The 21,795-nt window shown below is 41.6% G+C and overlaps 1 protein-coding gene across 3 annotated transcripts in view; it reads left to right on the top strand.

Moving 5' to 3' along the window:
• The window catches only part of LOC131960825 (solute carrier organic anion transporter family member 1C1-like), a 57,191-nt gene extending 37,443 nt beyond the window's left edge, over window positions 1–19,748 (top strand). For all 3 annotated transcript variants that reach the window (XM_059326089.1, XM_059326090.1, XM_059326091.1), the window contains 6 exons: window positions 16,480–16,675; window positions 16,806–16,971; window positions 17,787–17,971; window positions 18,233–18,297; window positions 18,562–18,679; window positions 18,820–19,748. In XM_059326089.1, coding sequence (XP_059182072.1) covers window positions 16,480–16,675; window positions 16,806–16,971; window positions 17,787–17,971; window positions 18,233–18,297; window positions 18,562–18,679; window positions 18,820–19,360 — 1,271 coding nt within the window. In that variant the 3' untranslated portion in view covers window positions 19,361–19,748. The remainder of the gene's footprint in view (window positions 1–16,479; window positions 16,676–16,805; window positions 16,972–17,786; window positions 17,972–18,232; window positions 18,298–18,561; window positions 18,680–18,819) is intronic.
• The last annotated feature ends 2,047 nt before the right edge of the window (window positions 19,749–21,795 follow it).

Genomic DNA, 21,795 nt, shown 5'->3' with positions numbered 1-21,795 from the left:
GCACGAGGCATCTCTTATTATTGCTCATGTTTATTATTATTATTATTATTATTATAGATTATTCTTCCGTAAAAACTTTGGCGCGTAACTAGTCCCACAGCTTTGAGAAATCGCAAAAAGTAAAAACGTCAAAAGTTGCGCCCTAATCGGGAATCGTGTGGAATGACTTTTATTAGCGATCGGCGTGCACGTTTTCGCACAACGTGCACAAACGTGCACTTTTTGGCCCATCCGGAACGCATTGCGCAAACTTTGGGGCCTCACCATTCGCAAACCGTTGCTCGTAAAATTCCGAACCGATTTAGAAAGTTGTAGGGCCTGAATTTAACTCTAGTCCTGTGAAATTTCAGAGCGATTGCACGTATAGTTTTCGCACGAAGTGCGAAAACATTTCCATTTTTCCAAACTAATGGGGACGGTGATTTTCCCATGTGTGTGTATTGCGCGGAATGTTCAGAATCTAGACTGGTGATGTCATCAAGCAGAGTGTAGCGGCAGAGAAGGAGTTGTCACAAAATAAATTTGAAAACTGCGCTCCAGGCCGCAAATTTCACTCTACAGTAATAATTTATACATAGAAACGTAGGAAAATTTGTAGTCTCACTCACAATCCTCTGGTAAAGCTGTCAGAGTTATAGTTTGGGCGCAGGACACAGAGAAGTGCCACCAAAACGCAACAACTGCCCCATTGAGTCCCATATTAAAAACACAGGAGGATTTTTGAAATAATCAGATTTTACCGTTTTTTTAGATCGCTCTAACAAAGCTATTTTTTCATTTTTCTTAAAAAAAAATATATGTAGACGTTCAGGAAGAACTCAGGACGCTCAAAGTGAAGTCGGATCAGTGATAGGTATTATGGTTTTGCCGAAAATGCTTTCTGTTCGAGGCCAGAATTTTCAGTTTGTCCACCTCTGGCTGCTCACTTTAGCAAAGCATTGTCAGTGACAGTTAGTTTCTGTTGATTGCTCTGCTCTGATTGGTCGACTCCACCTGGCCACGTGGTTGCTTAGCTACCAAAGCTCCCCCCCTCCCTCTCCCCTCCTCCAACACAGACATTTTAACTGAAAACAGTTAACTCTTTTAACTTGACCATACATTGTCCAATCTGCCTCAAACTTGTCATGCATGATGATGGCTCATCACTGATTGTCTACATAACAATATTTCATAAATTCCCGCCCCTTTTGATTAGCCACGCCCCCTTTTACTAACTTGTGAACCGTTTGTCCTACAGACTTGTATGAGATGTCTGTGAACTCAGGACAGAGCCCCTGTTTTACTGGTGATTGAAGCCACGCCCATTTTTAGTAGCCACGCCCCTTTTTACTAACTAGTGAACCGTTTGTGCTACAGACTTGTATGAGGTGTCTGTGAACTCAGGACGGAGCCCCTGTTTTACTGGTGATTGAAGGCACGCCCCCTTGAGTAGCCACGCCCCTTTTTACTAACTTGTGAACCGTTTGTCGTACAGACTCGTATGAGGTGTCTGTGAACTCAGGACAGAGTCCCTGTTTAACTGCTGATTTAAACCACGAGAATCATCCGGCAGTAGTCCCGTGGCACTCCAAAATTTCCCTGGAATTTTGTTTCTAGTTATTTTTAATCTTCCGTTTCTTCCGTGTCATTTTTCGGTCGACTACTCCTCCCAGAGTTTTTGCCGCACATACACAAAAAAGGTATCAAACCGACCGGCTCGCCCATGACAAGTGTGCTATGACTTTTATAAGGGTTTCGACAAACGGTTTTCAAATTATTGGGCAAAAACACGTCAAAAAATCCCCCCAATGTAACCCTATGGAGAGTCTAGAGTGGGGAAGTCATCAAACAGAGTGTAGAGGGAGAGAAAGAATTGTCAAAAAATAAATTTGAAAACTGCGCTCCAGGCCGCAAATTTCACTCTACAGAAATAATTTATACATAGAAACGTAGGAAAATTTGTCCTCTCACTCACAATCCTCTGGTAAAGCTGTCAGAGTTATAGTTTGGGCGCAGGACGCACAGATGCTCAAACAAAATGCACCAACTGCCGCATCGGCTCCCATATTAAAAATGAAGGAAGATTTCTCAAAAAAAAAATTTAACAGTTTTTTAAAATCGCTCTAACAAAGCTATTTTTTCATTTTTCTTAAAAAAAAACATATGGAGATGTTCAGGAAGAACTCAGGACGCTCAAAGTGAAGTCGGATCAATGATAGGTATTATGGTTTTGCCGAAAATGCTTTCTGTTCGAGGCCAGAATTTCAAGTTTGTCGACCTCTGTCTGCTCACTTTGATGGAACTGTCTCCATCGTCAGTTAATTTCAGTTGATTGCTCTGCTCTGATTGGTCGACTCCACCTGGCCACGTGGTTGCTTAGCTACCAAAGCCCCCCCCTCCTCCAACACAGACATTCTAACTGATAACTGTCAGTTTACTCTAAGTAAACAGACATGGCTTTCTTCATAAAACACGAGACCTTATAACTTGACCATACATTGTCCAATCTGCCTCAAACTTGTCATGCATGATGATGGTTCATCACTTTTCAGTTCTACATAACAATAATTCATAAATTCCCGCCCTTTTTATTAGCCACGCCCCCTTTTACTAACTAATGAACCGTTTCTCCTAGAAACTTGTATAAGATGTCAGATTACTCAGCATAGAGTCCCTGTTTAACTGGTGATTGATAACCCCGCCCCTTTTGATAAGCCACGCCCATTTTACTAACTAGTGAACCGTTTGTCCTAGAGACTTGTACGAGGTGTCAGTGCACTCAGCAGAAAGTCCCTGTTTAATCCGTGCCCCTTTTGATAAGCCACGAGAGTCACGGTCCAGAGGCAAGCACACAATCAAAATTTCTTTAGGAATTTTCTAGTTCTTCTTCCGTTTCTTCCGTGTCATTTTTCGGTCGACTACTCCTCCCAGAGTTTTGGCCACACATACACAAAAAAGGTATCAAATCGACCGGCTCACCCATGACAAGGGTGCTATGACTTTTATAAGGGTTTCGACAAACGGTTTTCAAATTATTGGGCAAAAACACGTCAAAAAATCCCCCCAATGTAACCCTATGGAGAGTCCAGAGTGTGATGTCACCAAACAGAGTGTAGAGGGAGAGAACGAATTGTCCAAAAATAAATTTGAAAACTGCGCTCCAGGCCGCAAATTTCACTCTACAGAAATAATTTATACATAGAAACGTAGGAAAATTTGTCCTCTCACTCACAATCCTCTGGTAAAGCTGTCAGAGTTATAGTTTAGGCGTGAGATGCAGAGATGCACCACCAAAACCCAAAAACAGCCTCATTGGCTCCCATATTAAAAACGCAGGATGATATCTCAAAAAAGGAGATGTAAGAGTTTTTTGAATTCGCTCTAACAAAGCTATTTTTTCATTTTTCTTAAAAAAAAAAATATGTAGACGTTGAGGAAGAACTCAGGACGCTAAAAGTGAAGTCGGATCAATGATAGGTATTATGGTTTTGCCGAAAATGCTTTCTGTTCGAGGCCAGAATTTCAAGTTTGTCGACCTCTGTCTGCTCACTTTGACGGAACTTTCTCCATCGTCAGTTAATTTCAGTTGATTGCTCTGCTCTGATTGGTCGACTCCACCTGGCCACGTGGTTGCTTAGCTACCAAAGCCCCCCCCTCCTCCAACACAGACATTCTAACTGATAACTGTCAGTTTACTCTAAGTAAACAGACATGGCTTTCTTCATAAAACACGAGACCTTATAACTTGACCATACATTGTCCAATCTGCCTCAAACTTGTCATGCATGATGATGGTTCATCACTTTTCAGTTCTACATAACAATAATTCATAAATTCCCGCCCTTTTTATTAGCCACGCCCCCTTTTACTAACTAATGAACCGTTTGTCCTACAAACTTGTATAAGGTGTCAGATTACTCAGCATAGAGTCCCTGTTTAACTGGTGATTGATAACCCCGCCCCTTTTGATAAGCCACGCCCCTTTTACTAACAAGTGAACCGTTTGTCCTAGAGACTTGTACGAGGTGTCAGTGTACTCAGCAGAAAGTCCCTGTTTAATCCCTGCCCCTTTTGATAAGCCACGAGAGTCACGGCCCAGAGGCAAGCACACAATCAAAATTTCTTTAGAAATTTTCTAGTTAGTGCCACGGCTGAGCAGCGAGGCACTCATCTTCACTGCAAGCAGTGAGGATGAGTGCCTCGTGCGAAGCACGAGGCATCTCTTATTATTGCTCATGTTTATTATTATTATTATTATATATAGATTATTCTTCCGTAAAAACTTTGGCGCGTAACTAGTCCCACAGCTTTGAGAAATCGCGAAAAGTAAAAACGTCAAAAGTTGCGCCCTATTCGGGAATCGTGTGGAATGACTTTTATTAGCGATCGGCGTGCACGTTTTCGCACAACGTGCACAAACGTGCACTTTTCGGCCCATCCGGAACGCATTGCGCAAACTTTGGGGCCTCACCATTCGCAAACCGTTGCTCGTAAAATTCCGAACCGATTTAGAAAGTTGTAGGGCCTGAATTTAACTCTAGTCCTGTGAAATTTCAGAGCGATTGCACGTATAGTTTTCGCACGAAGTGCGAAAACATTTCATTTTTTCCAAACTAATGGGGAGGGAGATTTTCCCATGTGTGTGTATTGCGCGGAATGTTCAGACTCTAGAGCGGTGATGTCATCAAGCAGAGTGGAGAGGGAGAGAAGGAACTGTCAAAAAATACATTTGAAAACTGCGCTCCAGGCCGCAAATTCCACTCTACAGAAATAATTTATACATAGAAACGGAGGAAAATTTGTCTTCTCACTCACAATCCTCTGGTAAAGCTGTCAGAGTTATAGTTTGGGCGCAGGACACAGAGAAGTGCCACCAAAACGCATCAACTGCCCCATTGAGTCCCATATTAAAAACACGTGAGGATTTTTGAAAAAATCAGATGTAAGAGTTTTTTTAAATCGCTCTAACAAAGCTATTTTTTCATTTTTCTTAAAAAAAAATATATGTAGACGTTCAGGAAGAACTCAGGACGATCAAAGTGAAGTCAGATTAGTGATAGGTGTTATGGTTTTGCCAAAAATGCTTTCTGTTCGAGGCCAGAATTTTCAGTTTGTCCACCTCTGGCTGCTCACTTTAGCAAAGCATTGTCAGTGACAGTTAGTTTCTGTTGATTGCTCTGCTCTGATTGGTCCACTCCACCTGGCCACGTGGTTGCTTAGCTACCAAAGCTCCCCCCCCCTCCCTCTCCCCTCCTCCAACACAGACATTTTAACTGAAAACAGTTAACTCTTTTAACTTGACCATACATTGTCCAATCTGCCTCAAACTTGTCATACATGATGATGGCTCATCACTGATTGTCTACATAACAATATTTCATAAATTCCCGCCCTTTTTGATTAGCCACGCCCCCTTTCTTAACTAATGAACCGTTTGTCCTACAGACTTGTATGAGGTGTCTGTGAACTCAGGACAGAGTCCCTGTTAAACTGGTGATTGAAGCCACGCCCCCTTTGAGTAGCCACGCCCCTTTTTACGAACTAGTGAACCGTTTGTGCTACAGACTTGTATGAGGTGTCTGTGAACTCAGGACGGAGCCCCTGTTTTACTGGTGATTGAAGGCACGCCCCCTTGAGTAGCCACGCCCCTTTTTACTAACTTGTGAACCGTTTATCGTACAGACTCGTATGAGGTGTCTGTGAACTCAGGACAGAGTCCCTGTGTGAATGGTGATTAAAGCCACGCCCCCTTTGAGTAGCCACGCCCCTTTTTACTAACTACTGAACCGTTTGTCCTACAAACTTGTATGAGGTGTCTGTGAACTCAGGACAGAGTCCCTGTTTAACTGCTGATTTAAACCACGAGAATCATCCGGCAGTAGTCCCGTGGCACTCCAAAATTTCCCTGGAATTTTGTTTCTAGTTATTATTATTATAGATTATTCTTCCGTAAAAACTTTGGCGCGTAACTAGTCTCGCAGCTTTGAGAAATCGCGAAAAGTAAAAACGTCAAAAGTTGCGCCCTAATCGGGAATCGTGTGGAATGACTTTTATTAGCGATCGGAGCGCACGTTTTCGCACAACGTGCACAAACGTGCACTTTTTGGCCCATCCGGAACGCATTGCGCCAACTTTGGGGCCTCACCATTCGCAAACCGTTGCTCGTAAAATTCCGAACCGATTTAGAAAGTTGTAGGGCCTGAATTTAACTCTAGTCCTGTGAAATTTCAAAGCGATTGCACGTATAGTTTTCGCACGAAGTGCGAAAACATTTCCATTTTTCCAAACTAATGGGGAGGGCGATTTTCCCATGTGTGTGTATTGCGCGGAATGTTCAGACTCTAGAGCGGTGATGTCATCAAGCAGAGTGTAGAGGGAGAGAAGGAATTGTCAAAAAATAAATTTGAAAACTGCGCTCCAGGCCGCAAATTCCACTCCACAGAAATAATTTATACATAGAAACGGAGGAAAATTTGTCTTCTCACTCACAATCCTCTGGTAAAGCTGTCAGAGTTTTAGTTTGGGCGCAGGACACAGAGAAGTGCCACCAAAACGCATCAACTGCCCCATTGAGTCCCATATTAAAAACACGTGAGGATTTTTGAAAAAATCAGATGTAAGAGTTTTTTTAAATCGCTCTAACAAAGCTATTTTTTCATTTTTCTTAAAAAAAAATATATGTAGACGTTCAGGAAGAACTCAGGACGCTCAAAGTGAAGTCAGATTAGTGATAGGTGTTATGGTTTTGCCAAAAATGCTTTCTGTTCGAGGCCAGAATTTTCAGTTTGGCCACCTCTGGCTGCTCACTTTAGCAAAGCATTGTCAGTGACAGTTAGTTTCTGTTGATTGCTCTGCTCTGATTGGTCGACTCCACCTGGCCACGTGGTTGCTTAGCTACCAAAGCTCCCCCCCCCTCCCTCTCCCCTCCTCCAACACAGACATTTTAACTGAAAACAGTTAACTCTTTTAACTTGACCATACATTGTCCAATCTGCCTCAAACTTGTCATACATGATGATGGCTCATCACTGATTGTCTACATAACAATATTTCATAAATTCCCGCCCTTTTTGATTAGCCACGCCCCCTTTCTTAACTAATGAACCGTTTGTCCTAGAAATTTGTGTGAGGTGTCAGATTACTCAGCATGGCGTCCCTGTCTAACTGTTGATTGATAACCCCGCCCCTTTTGATAAGCCACGCCCCTTTTACTAACTAGTGAACCGTTTGTCCTACAGACTTGTATGAGGTGTCTGTGAACTCAGGACAGAGTCCCTGTTTGACTGGTGATTGAAGCCACGCCCCCTTTGAGTAGCCACGCCCCTTTTTACTAACTAGTGAACCGTTTGTCCTACAGACTTGTATGAGGTGTCTGTGGACTCAGGACAGAGTCCCTGTTTGACTGGTGATTGAAGCCACGCCCCCTTTGAGTAGCCACGCCCCTTTTTACTAACTAGTGAACCGTTTGTCCTACAGACTTGTATGAGGTGTCTGAACTCAGGACAGAGTCCCTGTTTGACTGGTGATTGAAGCCACGCCCCCTTTGAGTAGCCACGCCCCTTTTGACTAACTAGTGAACCGTTTGTCCTACAGACTTGTATGAGGTGTCTGTGAACTCAGGACAGAGTCCCTGTTTAACTGCTGATTTAAACCACGAGAATCATCCGGCAGTAGTCCCGTGGCACTCCAAAATTTCCCTGGAATTTTGTTTCTAGTTCTTATTTTTAATCTTCCGTTTCTTCCGTGGTGTTTTTTCGGTCGACTACTCCTCCCAGAGTTTTGGCCGCACATACACAAAAAAGGTATCAAACCGACCGGCTCGCCCATGACAAGTGTGCTATGACTTTTATAAGGGTTTCGACATACGGTTTTCAAATTATTGGGCAAAAACACGTCAAAAAATCCCCCCAATGTAACCCTATGGAGAGTCTAGAGTGGGGAAGTCATCAAACAGAGTGTAGAGGGAGAGAAAGAATTGTCAAAAAATAAATTTGAAAACTGCGCTCCAGGCCGCAAATTTCACTCTACAGAAATAATTTATACATAGAAACGTAGGAAAATTTGTCCTCTCACTCACAATCCTCTGGTAAAGCTGTCAGAGTTATAGTTTGGGCGCAGGACGCACAGATGCTCAAACAAAATGCACCAACTGCCGCATCGGCTCCCATATTAAAAATGAAGGAAGATTTCTCAAAAAAAAAATTTAACAGTTTTTTAAAATCGCTCTAACAAAGCTATTTTTTCATTTTTCTTAAAAAAAAACATATGTAGATGTTCAGGAAGAACTCAGGACGCTCAAAGTAAAGTCGGATCAATGATAGGTATTATGGTTTTGCCGAAAATGCTTTCTGTTCGAGGCCAGAATTTCAAGTTTGTCGACCTCTGTCTGCTCCCTTGGACGGAATTGTCTCCATCGTCAGTTACTTTCAGTTGATTGCTCTGCTCTGATTGGTCGACTCCACCTGGCCACATGGTTGCTTAGCTACCAAAGCCCCCCCCCCCCCCCCCCTCCTCCAACACAGACATTCTAACTGATAACTGTCAGTTTACTCTAAGTAAACAGACATGGCTTTCTTCATAAAACACGAGACCTTATAACTTGACCATACATTGTCCAATCTGCCTCAAACTTGTCATGCATGATGATGGTTCATCACTTTTCAGTTCTACATAACAATAATTCATAAATTCCCGCCCTTTTTATTAGCCACGCCCCCTTTTACTAACTAATGAACCGTTTGTCCTAGAAACTTGTATAAGATGTCAGATTACTCAGCATAGAGTCCCTGTTTAACTGGTGATTGATAACCCCGCCCCTTTTGATAAGCCACGCCCATTTTACTAACTAGTGAACCGTTTGTCCTAGAGACTTGTATGAGGTGTGAGTGTACTCAGCAGAAAGTCCCTGTTTAATCCGTGCCCCTTTTGATAAGCCACGAGAGTCACGGTCCAGAGGCAAGCACACAATCAAAATTTCTTTAGAAATTTTCTAGTTTTGTGTGCTTGCAAAAGCACACTAACTATTATTCACCGGGCTTATTTTGTGTGCTTGCTTGCAAAAGCACACTAACTACTCTTCACCGGGCTTATTTTTATTATTAGTGCCACGGCTAAGCAGCGAGGCACTCATCTTCACTGCAAGCAGTGAGGATGAGTGCCTCGAGCGAAGCTCGAGGCATCTCTTATTATTGCTCATGTTTATTATTATAGATTATTCTTCCGTAAAAACTTTGGCGCGTAACTAGTCTCACAGCTTTGAGAAATCGCGAAAAGTAAAAACGTCAAAAGTTGCGCCCTAATCGGGAATCGTGTGGAATGACTTTTATTAGCGATCGGCGCGCACGTTTTCGCACAACGTGCACAAACGTGCACTTTTTGGCCCATCCGGAACGCATTGCGCCAACTTTGGGGCCTCGCCATTCGCAAACCGTTGCTCGTAAAATCCCGAACCGATTTAGAAAGTTGTAGGGCCTGAATTTAACTCTAGTCCTCTGAAATTTCAGAGAGATTGCACGTATAGTTTTCGCACGAAGTGCGAAAACATTTCCATTTTCCCAAACTAATGGGGAGGGCGATTTTCCCATGTGTGTGTATTGCGCGGAATGTTCAGACTCTAGACTGGTGATGTCATCAAGCAGAGTGTAGAGGGAGAGAAGGAGTTGTCAAAAAACAAATTTGAAAACTGCGCTCCAGGCCGCAAATTTCACTCTACAGTAATAATTTGTACATAGAAACGTAGGAAAATTTGTAGTCTCACTCACAATCCTCTGGCAAAGCTGTCAGAGTTTTAGTTTGGGCGCAGGACACAGAGAAGTGCCACCAAAACGCAACAACTGCCCCATTGAGTCCCATATTAAAAACACACGAGGATTTTTGAAATAATCAGATTTTACCGTTTTTTTAGATCGCTCTAACAAAGCTATTTTTTCATTTTTCTTAAAAAAAAATATATGTAGACGTTCAGGAAGAACTCAGGACGCTCAAAGTGAAGTCGGATAAGTGATAGGTATTATGGTTTTGCCGAAAATGCTTTCTGTTCGAGGCCAGAATTTTCAGTTTGTCCAACTCTGGCTGCTCATATTAGCAAAGCATTGTCAGTGACAGTTAGTTTCTGTTGATTGCTCTGCTCTGATTGGTCGACTCCACCTGGCCACGTGGTTGCTTAGCTACCAAAGCCTCCCCCAACCTCCTACTCCCCCCCCGCCTCCTCCAACACAGACATTCTCACTGAACAGATATGGCGTTCTTTCATTAAACACGAGACCTTATAACTTGACCATACATTGTCCAATCTGCTTCAAACTTGTCATGCATGATGATGGCTCATCACTGACCAGTTGTACATAACAATATTTCATAAATTCCCGCCCTTTTTGATTAGCCACGCCCCCTTTCTTAACTAATGAACCGTTTGTCCTAGAAACTTGTATGAGGTGTCAGATTACTCAGCATGGCGTCCCTGTCTAACTGTTGATTGATAACCCCGCCCCTTTTGATTAGCCACGCCCCTTTTACTAACTAGCGAACCGTTTGTGCTACAGACTTGTATGAGGTGTCTGTGAACTCAGGACAGAGTCCCTGTTTGACTGGTAATTGAAGCCACGCCCCCCTTTGAGTAGCCACGCCCCTTTTTACTAACTAGTGAACCGTTTGTGCTACAGACTTGTATGAGGTGTCTGTGGACTCAGGACAGAGTCCCTGTTTGACTGGTAATTGAAGCCACGCCCCCCTTTGAGTAGCCACGCCCCTTTTTACTAACTAGTGAACCGTTTGTCCTACAGACTTGTATGAGGTGTCTGTGAACTCAGGACAGAGTCCCTGTTTAACTGCTGATTTAAACCACGAGAATCATCCGGCAGTAGTCCCGTGGCACTCCAAAATTTCCCTGGAATTTTGTTTCTAGTTATTTTTATTCTTCCGTTTCTTCCGTGTTGTTTTTCGGCCGACTACTCCTCCCAGAGTTTTGGTCGCACATACACAAAAAAGGTATCAAATCGACCGGCTCGCCCATGACAAGTGTGCTATGACTTTTCTAAGGGTTTCGACATACGGTTTTCAAATTATTGGGCAAAAACACGTCAAAAAATCCCCCCAATGTAACCCTATGGAGAGTCTAGAGTGGGGAAGTCATCAAACAGAGTGTAGAGGGAGAGAAAGAATTGTCAAAAAATAAATTTGAAAACTGCGCTCCAGGCCGCAAATTTAACTCTACAGAAATAATTTATACATAGAAACGTAGGAAAATTTGTCCTCTCACTCACAATCCTCTGGTAAAGCTGTCAGAGTTATAGTTTGGGCGCAGGACGCACAGATGCTCAAACAAAATGCACCAACTGCCGCATCGGCTCCCATATTAAAAATGAAGGAAGATTTCTCCAAAAAAAAATTTAACAGTTTTTTAAAATCGCTCTAACAAAGCTATTTTTTCATTTTTCTTAAAAAAAAAACATATGGAGATGTTCAGGAAGAACTCAGGACGCTCAAAGTGAAGTCGGATCAATGATAGGTATTATGGTTTTGCCGAAAATGCTTTCTGTTCGAGGCCAGAATTTCAAGTTTGTCGACCTCTGTCTGCTCACTTTGATGGAACTGTCTCCATCGTCAGTTAATTTCAGTTGATTGCTCTGCTCTGATTGGTCGACTCCACCTGGCCACCTGGTTGCTTAGCTACCAAAGCCCCCCCCCCCTCCTCCAACACAGACATTCTAACTGATAACTGTCAGTTTACTCTAAGTAAACAGACATGGCTTTCTTCATAAAACACGAGACCTTATAACTTGACCATACATTGTCCAATCTGCCTCAAACTTGTCATGCATGATGATGGTTCATCACTTTTCAGTTCTACATAACAATAATTCATAAATTCCCGCCCTTTTTATTAGCCACGCCCCCTTTTACTAACTAATGAACCGTTTGTCCTAGAAACTTGTATAAGATGTCAGATTACTCAGCATAGAGTCCCTGTTTAACTGGTGATTGATAACCCCGCCCCTTTTGATAAGCCACGCCCATTTTACTAACTAGTGAACCGTTTGTCCTAGAGACTTGTATGAGGTGTGAGTGCACTCAGCAGAAAGTCCCTGTTTAATCCCCGCCCCTTTTGATAAGCCACGAGAGTCACGGTCCAGAGGCAAGCACACAATCAAAATTTCTTTAGGAATTTTCTAGTTCTTCTTCCGTTTCTTCCGTGTCATTTTTCGGTCGACTACTCCTCCCAGAGTTTTGGCCACACATACACAAAAAAGGTATCAAATCGACCGGCTCACCCATGACAAGGGTGCTATGACTTTTATAAGGGTTTCGACAAACGGTTTTCAAATTATTGGGCAAAAACACGTCAAAAAATCCCCCCAATGTAACCCTATGGAGAGTCCAGAGTGGTGATGTCACCAAACAGAGTGTAGAGGGAGAGAACGAATTGTCCAAAAATAAATTTGAAAACTGCGCTCCAGGCCGCAAATTTCACTCTACAGAAATAATTTATACATAGAAACGTAGGAAAATTTGTCCTCTCACTCACAATCCTCTGGTAAAGCTGTCAGAGTTATAGTTTAGGCGTGAGATGCAGAGATGCACCACCAAAACCCAAAAACAGCCTCATTGGCTCCCATATTAAAAACGCAGGATGATATCTCAAAAAAGGAGATGTAAGAGTTTTTTGAATTCGCTCTAACAAAGCTATTTTTTCATTTTTCTTTAAAAAAAATATATGTAGACGTTGAGGAAGAACTCAGGACGCTCAAAGTGAAGTCGGATCAATGATAGGTATTATGGTTTTGCCAAAAATGCTTTCTGTTCAAGGCCAGAATTTTCAGTTTGTCCACCTCTGTCTGCGGAACTTTCTCCAACAGCAGTTAATTTCAGTTGATTGCTCTGCTCTTATTGGTCGACTCCACCTGGCCACGTGGTTGCTTAGCTACCAAAGCCTCCCCCCTCCCCCCCCCCTCCCTCCTCCAACACAGACATTCTAACTGATAACTGTCAGTTTACTCTAAGTAAACAGACTTCATAAAACATGAGACCTTATAACTTGACCATACATTGTCCAATCTTCCTCAATCTTGCCAAGCATAATGATGGTTCATCACTGACCACTTATACATAACAATGTTTCATAAATTCCCGCCCTTTTTGATTAGCCACGCCCCCTTTCATAACTAATGAACCGTTTCTCCTAGATACTTGTATGAGGTGTCTGTGAACTCAGGACAGAGTCCCTGTTTAACTGCGGATTCAAGCCACGCCCCCTTTGAGTGACCACGCCCCCTTTTACTAACTTGTGAACCGTTTGTCCTACAGACTTGTATGAGGTGTCTGTGAACTCAGGACAGAGTCCCAGTTTGACTGTTGATTTGAGCCACGAGAATGACGGTCCAGAGGCAAGCACACAATCAAAATTTCTTTAGAAATTTTCTAGTTTTGTGTGCTTGCTTGCAAAAGCACACTAACTACTATTCACCGTAACTATTTTTATTATTTTGTGTGCTTGCTTGCAAAAGCACACTAATTGTTATTCTGTGGGCTTATGTCTTATTCTTATTCTTCCGTTTCTTCCGTGGTGTTTTTTTCGGTCGACTACTCCTCCCAGAGTTTTGGCCACACATACACAAAAAAGGTATGAAATCGACCGGCTCGCCCATGACAAGTGTGCTATGACTTTTCTAAGGGTTTCGACAAACGGTTTTCAAATTATTGGGCAAAAACACGTCAAAAAATCCCCCCAATGTAACCCTATGGAGAGTCTAGAGTGGTGATGAAATCAAACAGAGTGTAGAGGGAGAGAACGAATTGTCAAAAAATAAATTTGAAAACTGCGCTCCAGGCCGCAAATTTCACTCTACAGAAATAATTTATACATAGAAACGTAGGAAAATTTGTCCCCTCACTCACAATCCTCTGGTAAAGCTGTCAGAGTTATAGTTTTGGCGCAGGACGCACAGATGCACAAACAAAACGCACCAACTGCCTCATTGGCTCCCATATTAAAAACGCAGGAAGATTTCATAAAAAAGTAGATGTAAGTGTTTTTTTAAATCGCTCTAACAAAGCTATTTTTTCATTTTTCTCAAAAAAAAAAATATGTAGACGTTGAGGAAGAACTCAGGACGCTCAAAGTGAAGTCGGATCAATGATAGCTATTATGGTTTTGCCAAAAATGCTTTCTGTTCGAGGCCAGAATTTTCAGTTTGTCCACCTCTGTCTGTGGAGCTGTCTCCAACAGCAGTTAATTTCAGTTGATTGCTCTGCTCTTATTGGTCGACTCCACCTGGCCACGTGGTTGCTTAGCTACCAAAGCCCCCCCCCCCTCCCCCCTCCCTCCTCCAACACAGACATTCTAACTGATAACTGTCAGTTTACTCTAAGTAAACAGACTTCATAAAACATGAGACCTAATAACTTGACCATACATTGTCCAATCTTCCTCAAACTTGCCAAGCATGATGATGGTTCATCACTGACCACTTATACATAACAATGTTTAATAAATTCCCGCCCTTTTTGATAAGCCACGCCCCCTTTCATAAATAATGAACCGTTTCTCCTAGATACTTGTATGAGGTGTCTGTGAACTCAGGACAGAGTCCCTGTTTAACTGCTGATTCAAGCCACGCCCCCTTTGAGTGACCACGCCCCCTTTTACTAACTTGTGAACCGTTTGTCCTACAGACTTGTATGAGGTGTCTGTGAACTCAGGACAGAGTCCCTGTTTGACTGTTGATTTGAGCCACGAGAATGATGGTCCAGAGGCAAGCACACAATCAAAATTTCTTTAGAAATTTTCTAGTTATTCTTCCGTTTCTTCCGTGGTGTTTTTTCGGTCGACTACTCCTCCCAGAGTTTTGGTCACACATATACAAAAAAGGTATCAAATCGACCGGCTCGCCCATGACAAGTGTGCTATGACTTTTATAAGGGTTTCGACAAACGGTTTTCAAATTATTGGGCAAAAACACGTCAAAAAATCCCCCCAATGTAACCCTATGGAGAGTCTAGAGTGGTGATGTAATCAAACAGAGTGGAGAGGGAGAGAACGAATTGTCAAAAAATAAATTTGAAAACTGCGCTCCAGGCCGCAAATTTCACTCTACAGAAATAATTTATACATAGAAACGTAGGAAAATTTGTCCTCTCACTCACAATCCTCTGGTAAAGCTGTCAGAGTTATAGTTTTGGCGCAGGACGCACAGATGCTCAAACAAAATGCACCAACTGCCGCATCGGCTCCCATTTTAAAAATGCAGGAAGATTTCTCCCCAAAAAAAATTTTACCATTTTTTAAAATCGCTCTAACAAAGCTATTTTTTCATCTTTCTTAAAAAAAAACATATGTAGATGTTCAGGAAGAACTCAGGACGCTCAAAGTGAAGTCGGATCAATGATAGGTATTATGGTTTTGCCAAAAATGCTTTCTGTTCGAGGCCAGAATTTTCAGTTTGTCGACCCCTGGCTGCTCAGTGTGGCAGAACTATCAGTTAATTTCAGTTGATTGCTCTGCTCTGATTGGTCGACTCCACCTGGCCACCTGGTTGCTTAGCTACCAAAGCCCCCCCCCCTCCTCCAACACAGACATTCTAACTGATAACTGTCAGTTTACTCTAAGTGAACAGACATGGTGTTTCTTCCATAAAACATGAGACTTTATAACTTGACCATACATTGTCCAATCTGCCTCAAACTTGTCATGCATGATAATGGTTCATCACTTATCAGTTCTACATAAAAATTATTCATAAATTCCCGCCCTTTTTGATTAGCCACGCCCCCTTTTACTAACTAATGAACCGTTTGTCCTAGAAACTTGTATAAGGTGTCAGATTACTCGGCATAGAGTCCCTGTTTAACTGGTGATTCATAACCCCGCCCCTTTTTACTAGCCACGCCCCCTTTTACTAACTAGTGAACCGTTTGTCCTAGAGACTTGTATGAGGTGTCAGTGCACTCAGCAGAAAGTCCCTGTTTAATCCCTGCCCCTTTTGATAAGCCACGAGAGTCACGGTCCAGAGGCAAGCACACAATCAAAATTTCTTTAGAAATTTTCTAGTTTAATAATATAGTTACATGTATAGTTGGTCATGTTGTCAACATACAACACATACAAATTGGGTTATAGGCATATAAAGAAACACTTACTTGGAAGCCAAAACATTATGAATTAACGGAGGCTAAATGTTTGATTACATTTAAATAGATATGGAAATGTGCACACATTATTTTAGAGAGTTACAGAATAGTGAGAGTGTTATATAATTGTATAATATATAAAATATATATATTATATATATATAATTGGCTGTATGCATCCCTCAGATATAGTTCAAAGGCTAAAAAGCCAGAACTTAAGTGCCTGGTGTTTCATGGTACACTGAGCACTTCTGCTAAAAGCATAAAGACGCAAACAGAATATATAAATATCTTAGGGTGTCTGATGGTGAGAGACTTCCTGCTGTAAGTGGGGCCTCCCAGTGTCAAGACCCCCTGCTGTATTTTTTCTTCTAGGTGTGTTGAACTTGCCAGCGGTGGCAATTGGGATCTTCCTGGGAGGGCTGGTCATGAAGAGGTACAAACTGAGTTTGGTGTCAGGAGCTCAGCTCTCTTTTGCCACGTCCTTCTTGGCATACCTCCTCCTGCTGCTGCAGTTTGGCACCAAGTGTGAAAATGTTCCCATGGCTGGGCTCACCATCTCATACAACGGGTCAGTGCTGAGGGTCTATGAGGATGATCATAGTTTCAACATGCCAAAAAAATGTACCCAAAGTCTTTTTTACAGCCTCAATAAGATAACCTGCAGCTAATATCAAATATAAACCCTATTTGCCCTGCAGAACTCCTATTATATCATCTGAGAGGGATGTGCTCTTCTCAGAGTGTAACAGAGACTGCTCATGTTCAACAGAGGAGTGGGACCCCGTGTGCTCAGACAGCGGCATCACCTACGTCTCTCCATGTATGGCTGGCTGCCTCAGCTCCAGTGGATCCGGCAAGAACACAGTAGGGCTGCACACGTGGATTCATAAACAAACAGTGTTCACAAAAATACAAACTCTTCATGATTAGGAAATTCTCTTTTCAAGAAATGTTCAAATCACGACACTAAAGCTATTGAGCGTCGAATTGTTTTAGTTTGAACTGTTTTTAGTTGTTCATATGAATAATATTGCACTGAAATTTATAGCTATCCCACAAAATTGTGCTAAATCTGCTTTTTTTTTCCATTAAAGACGGAACAAATTTTGAAGCTAAATTTAGAAATGTTGCATTCAAGAAAATGCAAATTAGGGACGAATCCATCAACTGGTTTAGAGCACAAACCAAAACTGCGTAAATATAATTTCATCAGAAGATGGCTAATCTGTCAGTTAACTGTAAAAGAAAGTGAGATTGCACAAGAGAAAAAAAAACAACAAAAATAGTTTGCTATTCGGACAACTTTGGCCACCCAAGAGAAAATGGAGAAAAGTCTTCAGGAATTGGATTCAATTGGGCAACTTATAATTGTTATTTCATGTCAACTCGTCTTGACCGGCAGAGTGGAAACAGCTGATTAGTCACGAGTTAAATGGTCGCTACATCAAAACTTATTCTGAAAAATCGTTAACTATTTTTCGAAAAAGACAAAAACCGCCTCGATCGAGCGTAAACACTTTTATGCTAATTTTTGAAAGTTTTGGTGGTTTTGGTGTTGCCATTAAGCTTTTCTCATGTGAATCTTCAAAATAAGCTCAGAAATGTAACTATTGTCACTTAGCTTAACTTGATTCCCATTGAGTCCTGCCGCTACATTGCAGTTTTTCTCTCTTCATCAGGTCTTCCACAACTGCAGCTGTGTGTCTGCCTCCTACCCAGCGGGCAGCAGTACGTCCGTGAGGCTGGGCCAGTGTCCTCATGCCAAGGACTGCACCCGCAGCTTCACCTCCTACATGGCTGTATCTGTTCTCAGCTCCTTCATCAACTCTCTGGGAGCCACACCTGGCTACATGGTCATCATACGGTCTGTGCTTTCATTCTTGTAATAAGTAAATAATGACATCTGGGAATGTTAGTGGGTTTTTTTAAATTTCTTATTATGATTTGAGTCTAAGTGAGCCGTGAGTGACATCACACACATCATAGTTCTGATGTGGTTGCTAAGTTCATATTTAGTGTACAGACATGTACATATAAAATGAAATAAGCCTACTACCCAAATTATTCTTTTAAAGATTCTTTTACAAAATTATTTATGTGACCTGGTGTTGTTTTATAATTACAGATGCATCTCACCAGAGCTTAAATCCCTTGCACTTGGTATCCAGACCTTGGTAACCAGGACTCTTGGTGAGCTTTATTACTTTCAATAGCATATAAAGTAGTTTTTTCTCCTCTATCACTTGGTTTCCTTTGTAATGTCAGCCCAGTTTATGGTCCATCCCAAACCTAAAGCTCCATACTTTGGTAAAAATGTCACATTTAGTTTGGTTTGAGTGCACATTTTTTGGATTAATTTGACACAAGGCCATCAAAATAAGATAATATGAGAGATGTGATTGAGGGACACGATATTTCTTTCACTTGTTATATTGTAATTTGCCTTGTCTGCAGGTGGACTTCCTGCACCAGTGTATTTCGGAGCCTTCATTGATTCAACTTGCCTGAAGTGGTCAATCAAAAAGTGTGGGGGCAGAGGGGCATGTCGAATGTATGACTCTGATATGTACAGGTACGCAATACACTACAGATATGGTAATAGGACGATTGCTTACATGAGTTTTGTGTTTTTCTTCAGCACTGTAGACAGCATAGCAGTAAAGGTTTCTGCCCTTTTTTTGCCTGCTGTCCATCTTTTATCTCAATCTCCAGGATCATCTTCCTGGGTCTGATCACTTGCCTCAGTGGTTCCTCGTATTTCTTCATGATTGCCGTCATCGTCCTCCTCAGACGACAGTTTCGTAAACCAGAGCGAGAAACCGAGACGCGTAATAAAAAAGGTTCAAAGGAAATTGAACTTCAAGCCCCATCGAATCCCACTGGGAACCAACCTGGCGCTGCCAAAACTACCAAGCCACGCCAGGCTCCCAAAGTTTGGGTTCGGACCGCAAAAGACCTGAAGGAAGGGCAGGTTTACAGAACTGAGCAGCTCCACCAAGATGGCAGCTCCAAAAACAACAACCAGAAGACGCAACAGCTCAAATCCCTGACAGTGACCACTGTTGAGTTTACTCCTCTTCCAAGTGAGGAGGCAAAGATAGAGATAGTTGGGCTGAAGTCTGAGGAGGAGGTGAAAGAGGAGAAAGACAAAGAGACAAATGCACAGGTAGAAAAGGAGGACCATCTTACAGATGACAAGAAGTTAGAGAAAGAAACAACACCCTGCGAAGAAATTGATGGCCCACAAAACTAAAGTGTTCATCAATGTGCTTTCAAACAAGGCCAACTGGGACCATTCTAGAAATGTTCGTGTTAGCTCGGCCAAAAGCCACATGTCCATGGAATATGAAGAGGGAAGAGCATGCTCCATGCAAACAATACTTCTTTTCCCTCTTTTCCACTATTTTCACAGTGTATAGCTGTTATATTACAATTAGTTCTAAAGATTAATGAACCTACAGTGATCCCATTTTTTAACAGTTGTAGAAAGATAGTATCGGACTTGGTATAAAAATGGAATTGCAACAATTCAAAATATAGACTCATGATTCCACAGCAGCCCTGCAAGGCCCAGACTGAAAACATTACAGAGCAAACTTGAAATTACTATTTCTTTCATGTCAATAAATTAATTAATTGAATGTGTGATATTATTGTCATTTTGTAGTTTATGCACAGTCTGCTGGGAAAGTCTATGCACAGTGTTAACAACATACACAACACCTCATTTGAGGACAGAAATAATGTGAAAATCATGCTTCTGTTAGATTCCTTCCTCTCAAATAGCTTATGTGTGAAGTGCAAATTGATCTTCCAATGTGGGTTATTTTTAATTAGCAGGGGGAAATGGTTGACTTTCAGTGACTTTCAGAGAACAGTGTTTGTGTCCCGTGTAAAAACAAAAGTATTTTTAACGTAACTTAAGTTATTTACGCAACTTCCTTTGCTCACGTTTTGTGAATTACATTTTTTTATGTTACTTAAGGTAGTCACGTCACCCAAGTAACTACTTCACTTCCACAAATTGGCTTTTATAACGTCTTACCAGGAGTTTTTTTACCTAAACCTAGGTCAGTGGTTTTGTAGCATAAATTCACCAAAACTGTAGACTTTCTTACAACAACAAACTGCACGTGTGTGTATGTATAATGACGTGTGTGCTATTTTTAGAACTCTCCGTTTTGTACCTTGAGCCGCTTTTGACAAACGATCATATGAGTCGTTATGGGTGGTATTGACAAATGGTCTACTCTGACGTTTAGGTTGGAGATCTTGTTGGAAATTATCTATTGATCTTTCTTCTAATATCAAAATTATCTGAAACATCATGCTGGTAGCAAATGGAAAAAGCCAATCAGGCAAAGTTTGGTACAACTGATCCCGAATCAACAGTTTGGAACAGCCTGACCAATAACCAAGCCTGAGACAATTCTGAATCTAACAAGGCCCAAGATCAAGACAAGATGTCCAGACTTAAATACTACAGCACAGTCCACCACTAATTGATATGACAATGTTGATCATAGCATCTTTAAGTTCGGATAAAAGTTACTTATTTCTGGTCATTCCTCATGTCTTACATTAGTTTCAGTAGAAGGTATTGAAGACCATTTTGGTTTGTCCCTCTTAAATACTTTCTTGCAACAGTCTTGCAATGCTGGTGAACTCACAGAACAATTAAACAATCATGAAAGTGGAAATTCACCAAAGGCTTAGCTAACTGTATGCCTAATGTTCAAAAACATGTTATCAGTACATTAATGTAAAGGAGATATCAGTGCAATAATGAGGGTGGATGAAAAAATTTGAGCATTATTAGTCAGACAAAACAACAAACAACTAGCATTGCTGATCACGGAGTCATTCATTAACAAACAGGTGTCATTTGTTTTTCTCAGTACAAGTAGGTGTTGATGACGTTAACTGTATATTTGTGTCTGTACATGCATAATGGGCCAGAAAGAGACCACAAACACATGTTTTGGTCACGTGTGTGAGGGCTCCTGACTTAATTTAACAGTTGCCTCATCATTTCACCAAGATCTCTGTTACCGTGAATTGGAGTTACATTCCTCCACTCGTGCTTAGGTAGGTGTCTGTTGTTTAAGTAGTTCTTCATGCGATCGTGGGCACATCCCCTGTGAACAATAATGAACATGAACAGTTATTATCAGAGGCCACAGCACCATTAGCTTTACTGGCACTGGCTACTTATCTACTAATCATTCCCTGGTGACTTTTGATCCCTCTTATGTCTGTCGCCAGAGGAATACTAATAAAGCCTTCCTGAGCTGTGTATTTGGAGCCTCCAAGCCTTCGGGGTCTGCACTGAATGTAAAAATATAAACTAAGCTGCTCCATAAGAATGGACTAAAAACTATTTCTGACAACTTAAAGATTGTGGCGGTCCACTCAGTTTTCTGTAAACTGAGGGTTTGTTGTTGCATCTGAAAAGTCCTCCAACCTACACAACCTTGTATTTCATCCTGTCCTCCCACATGAGCCACTGAAGCGGTTCTCAAATTAGCGCCCCCTACAGGCGCCAAAAGATCAACACACCCTCATCCCTAAATGTAACAGTTGACGTTTTAAACATGTGGTTATTCAGATTAAAATTAATTTACTATTTCATGTTAATATTTTCTTTCTTCTCTATGTGCCATTTCAAATTTAACATAAAAACGTGAC

The sequence above is a fragment of the Centropristis striata genome, chromosome 22 (assembly GCF_030273125.1).
Source record: "Centropristis striata isolate RG_2023a ecotype Rhode Island chromosome 22, C.striata_1.0, whole genome shotgun sequence".
NCBI classification, from domain to species: domain Eukaryota; kingdom Metazoa; phylum Chordata; class Actinopteri; order Perciformes; family Serranidae; genus Centropristis; species Centropristis striata.
Note: the sequence above shows the minus strand (reverse complement) of the source record. Positions and strands in the feature narration are given on the sequence as shown.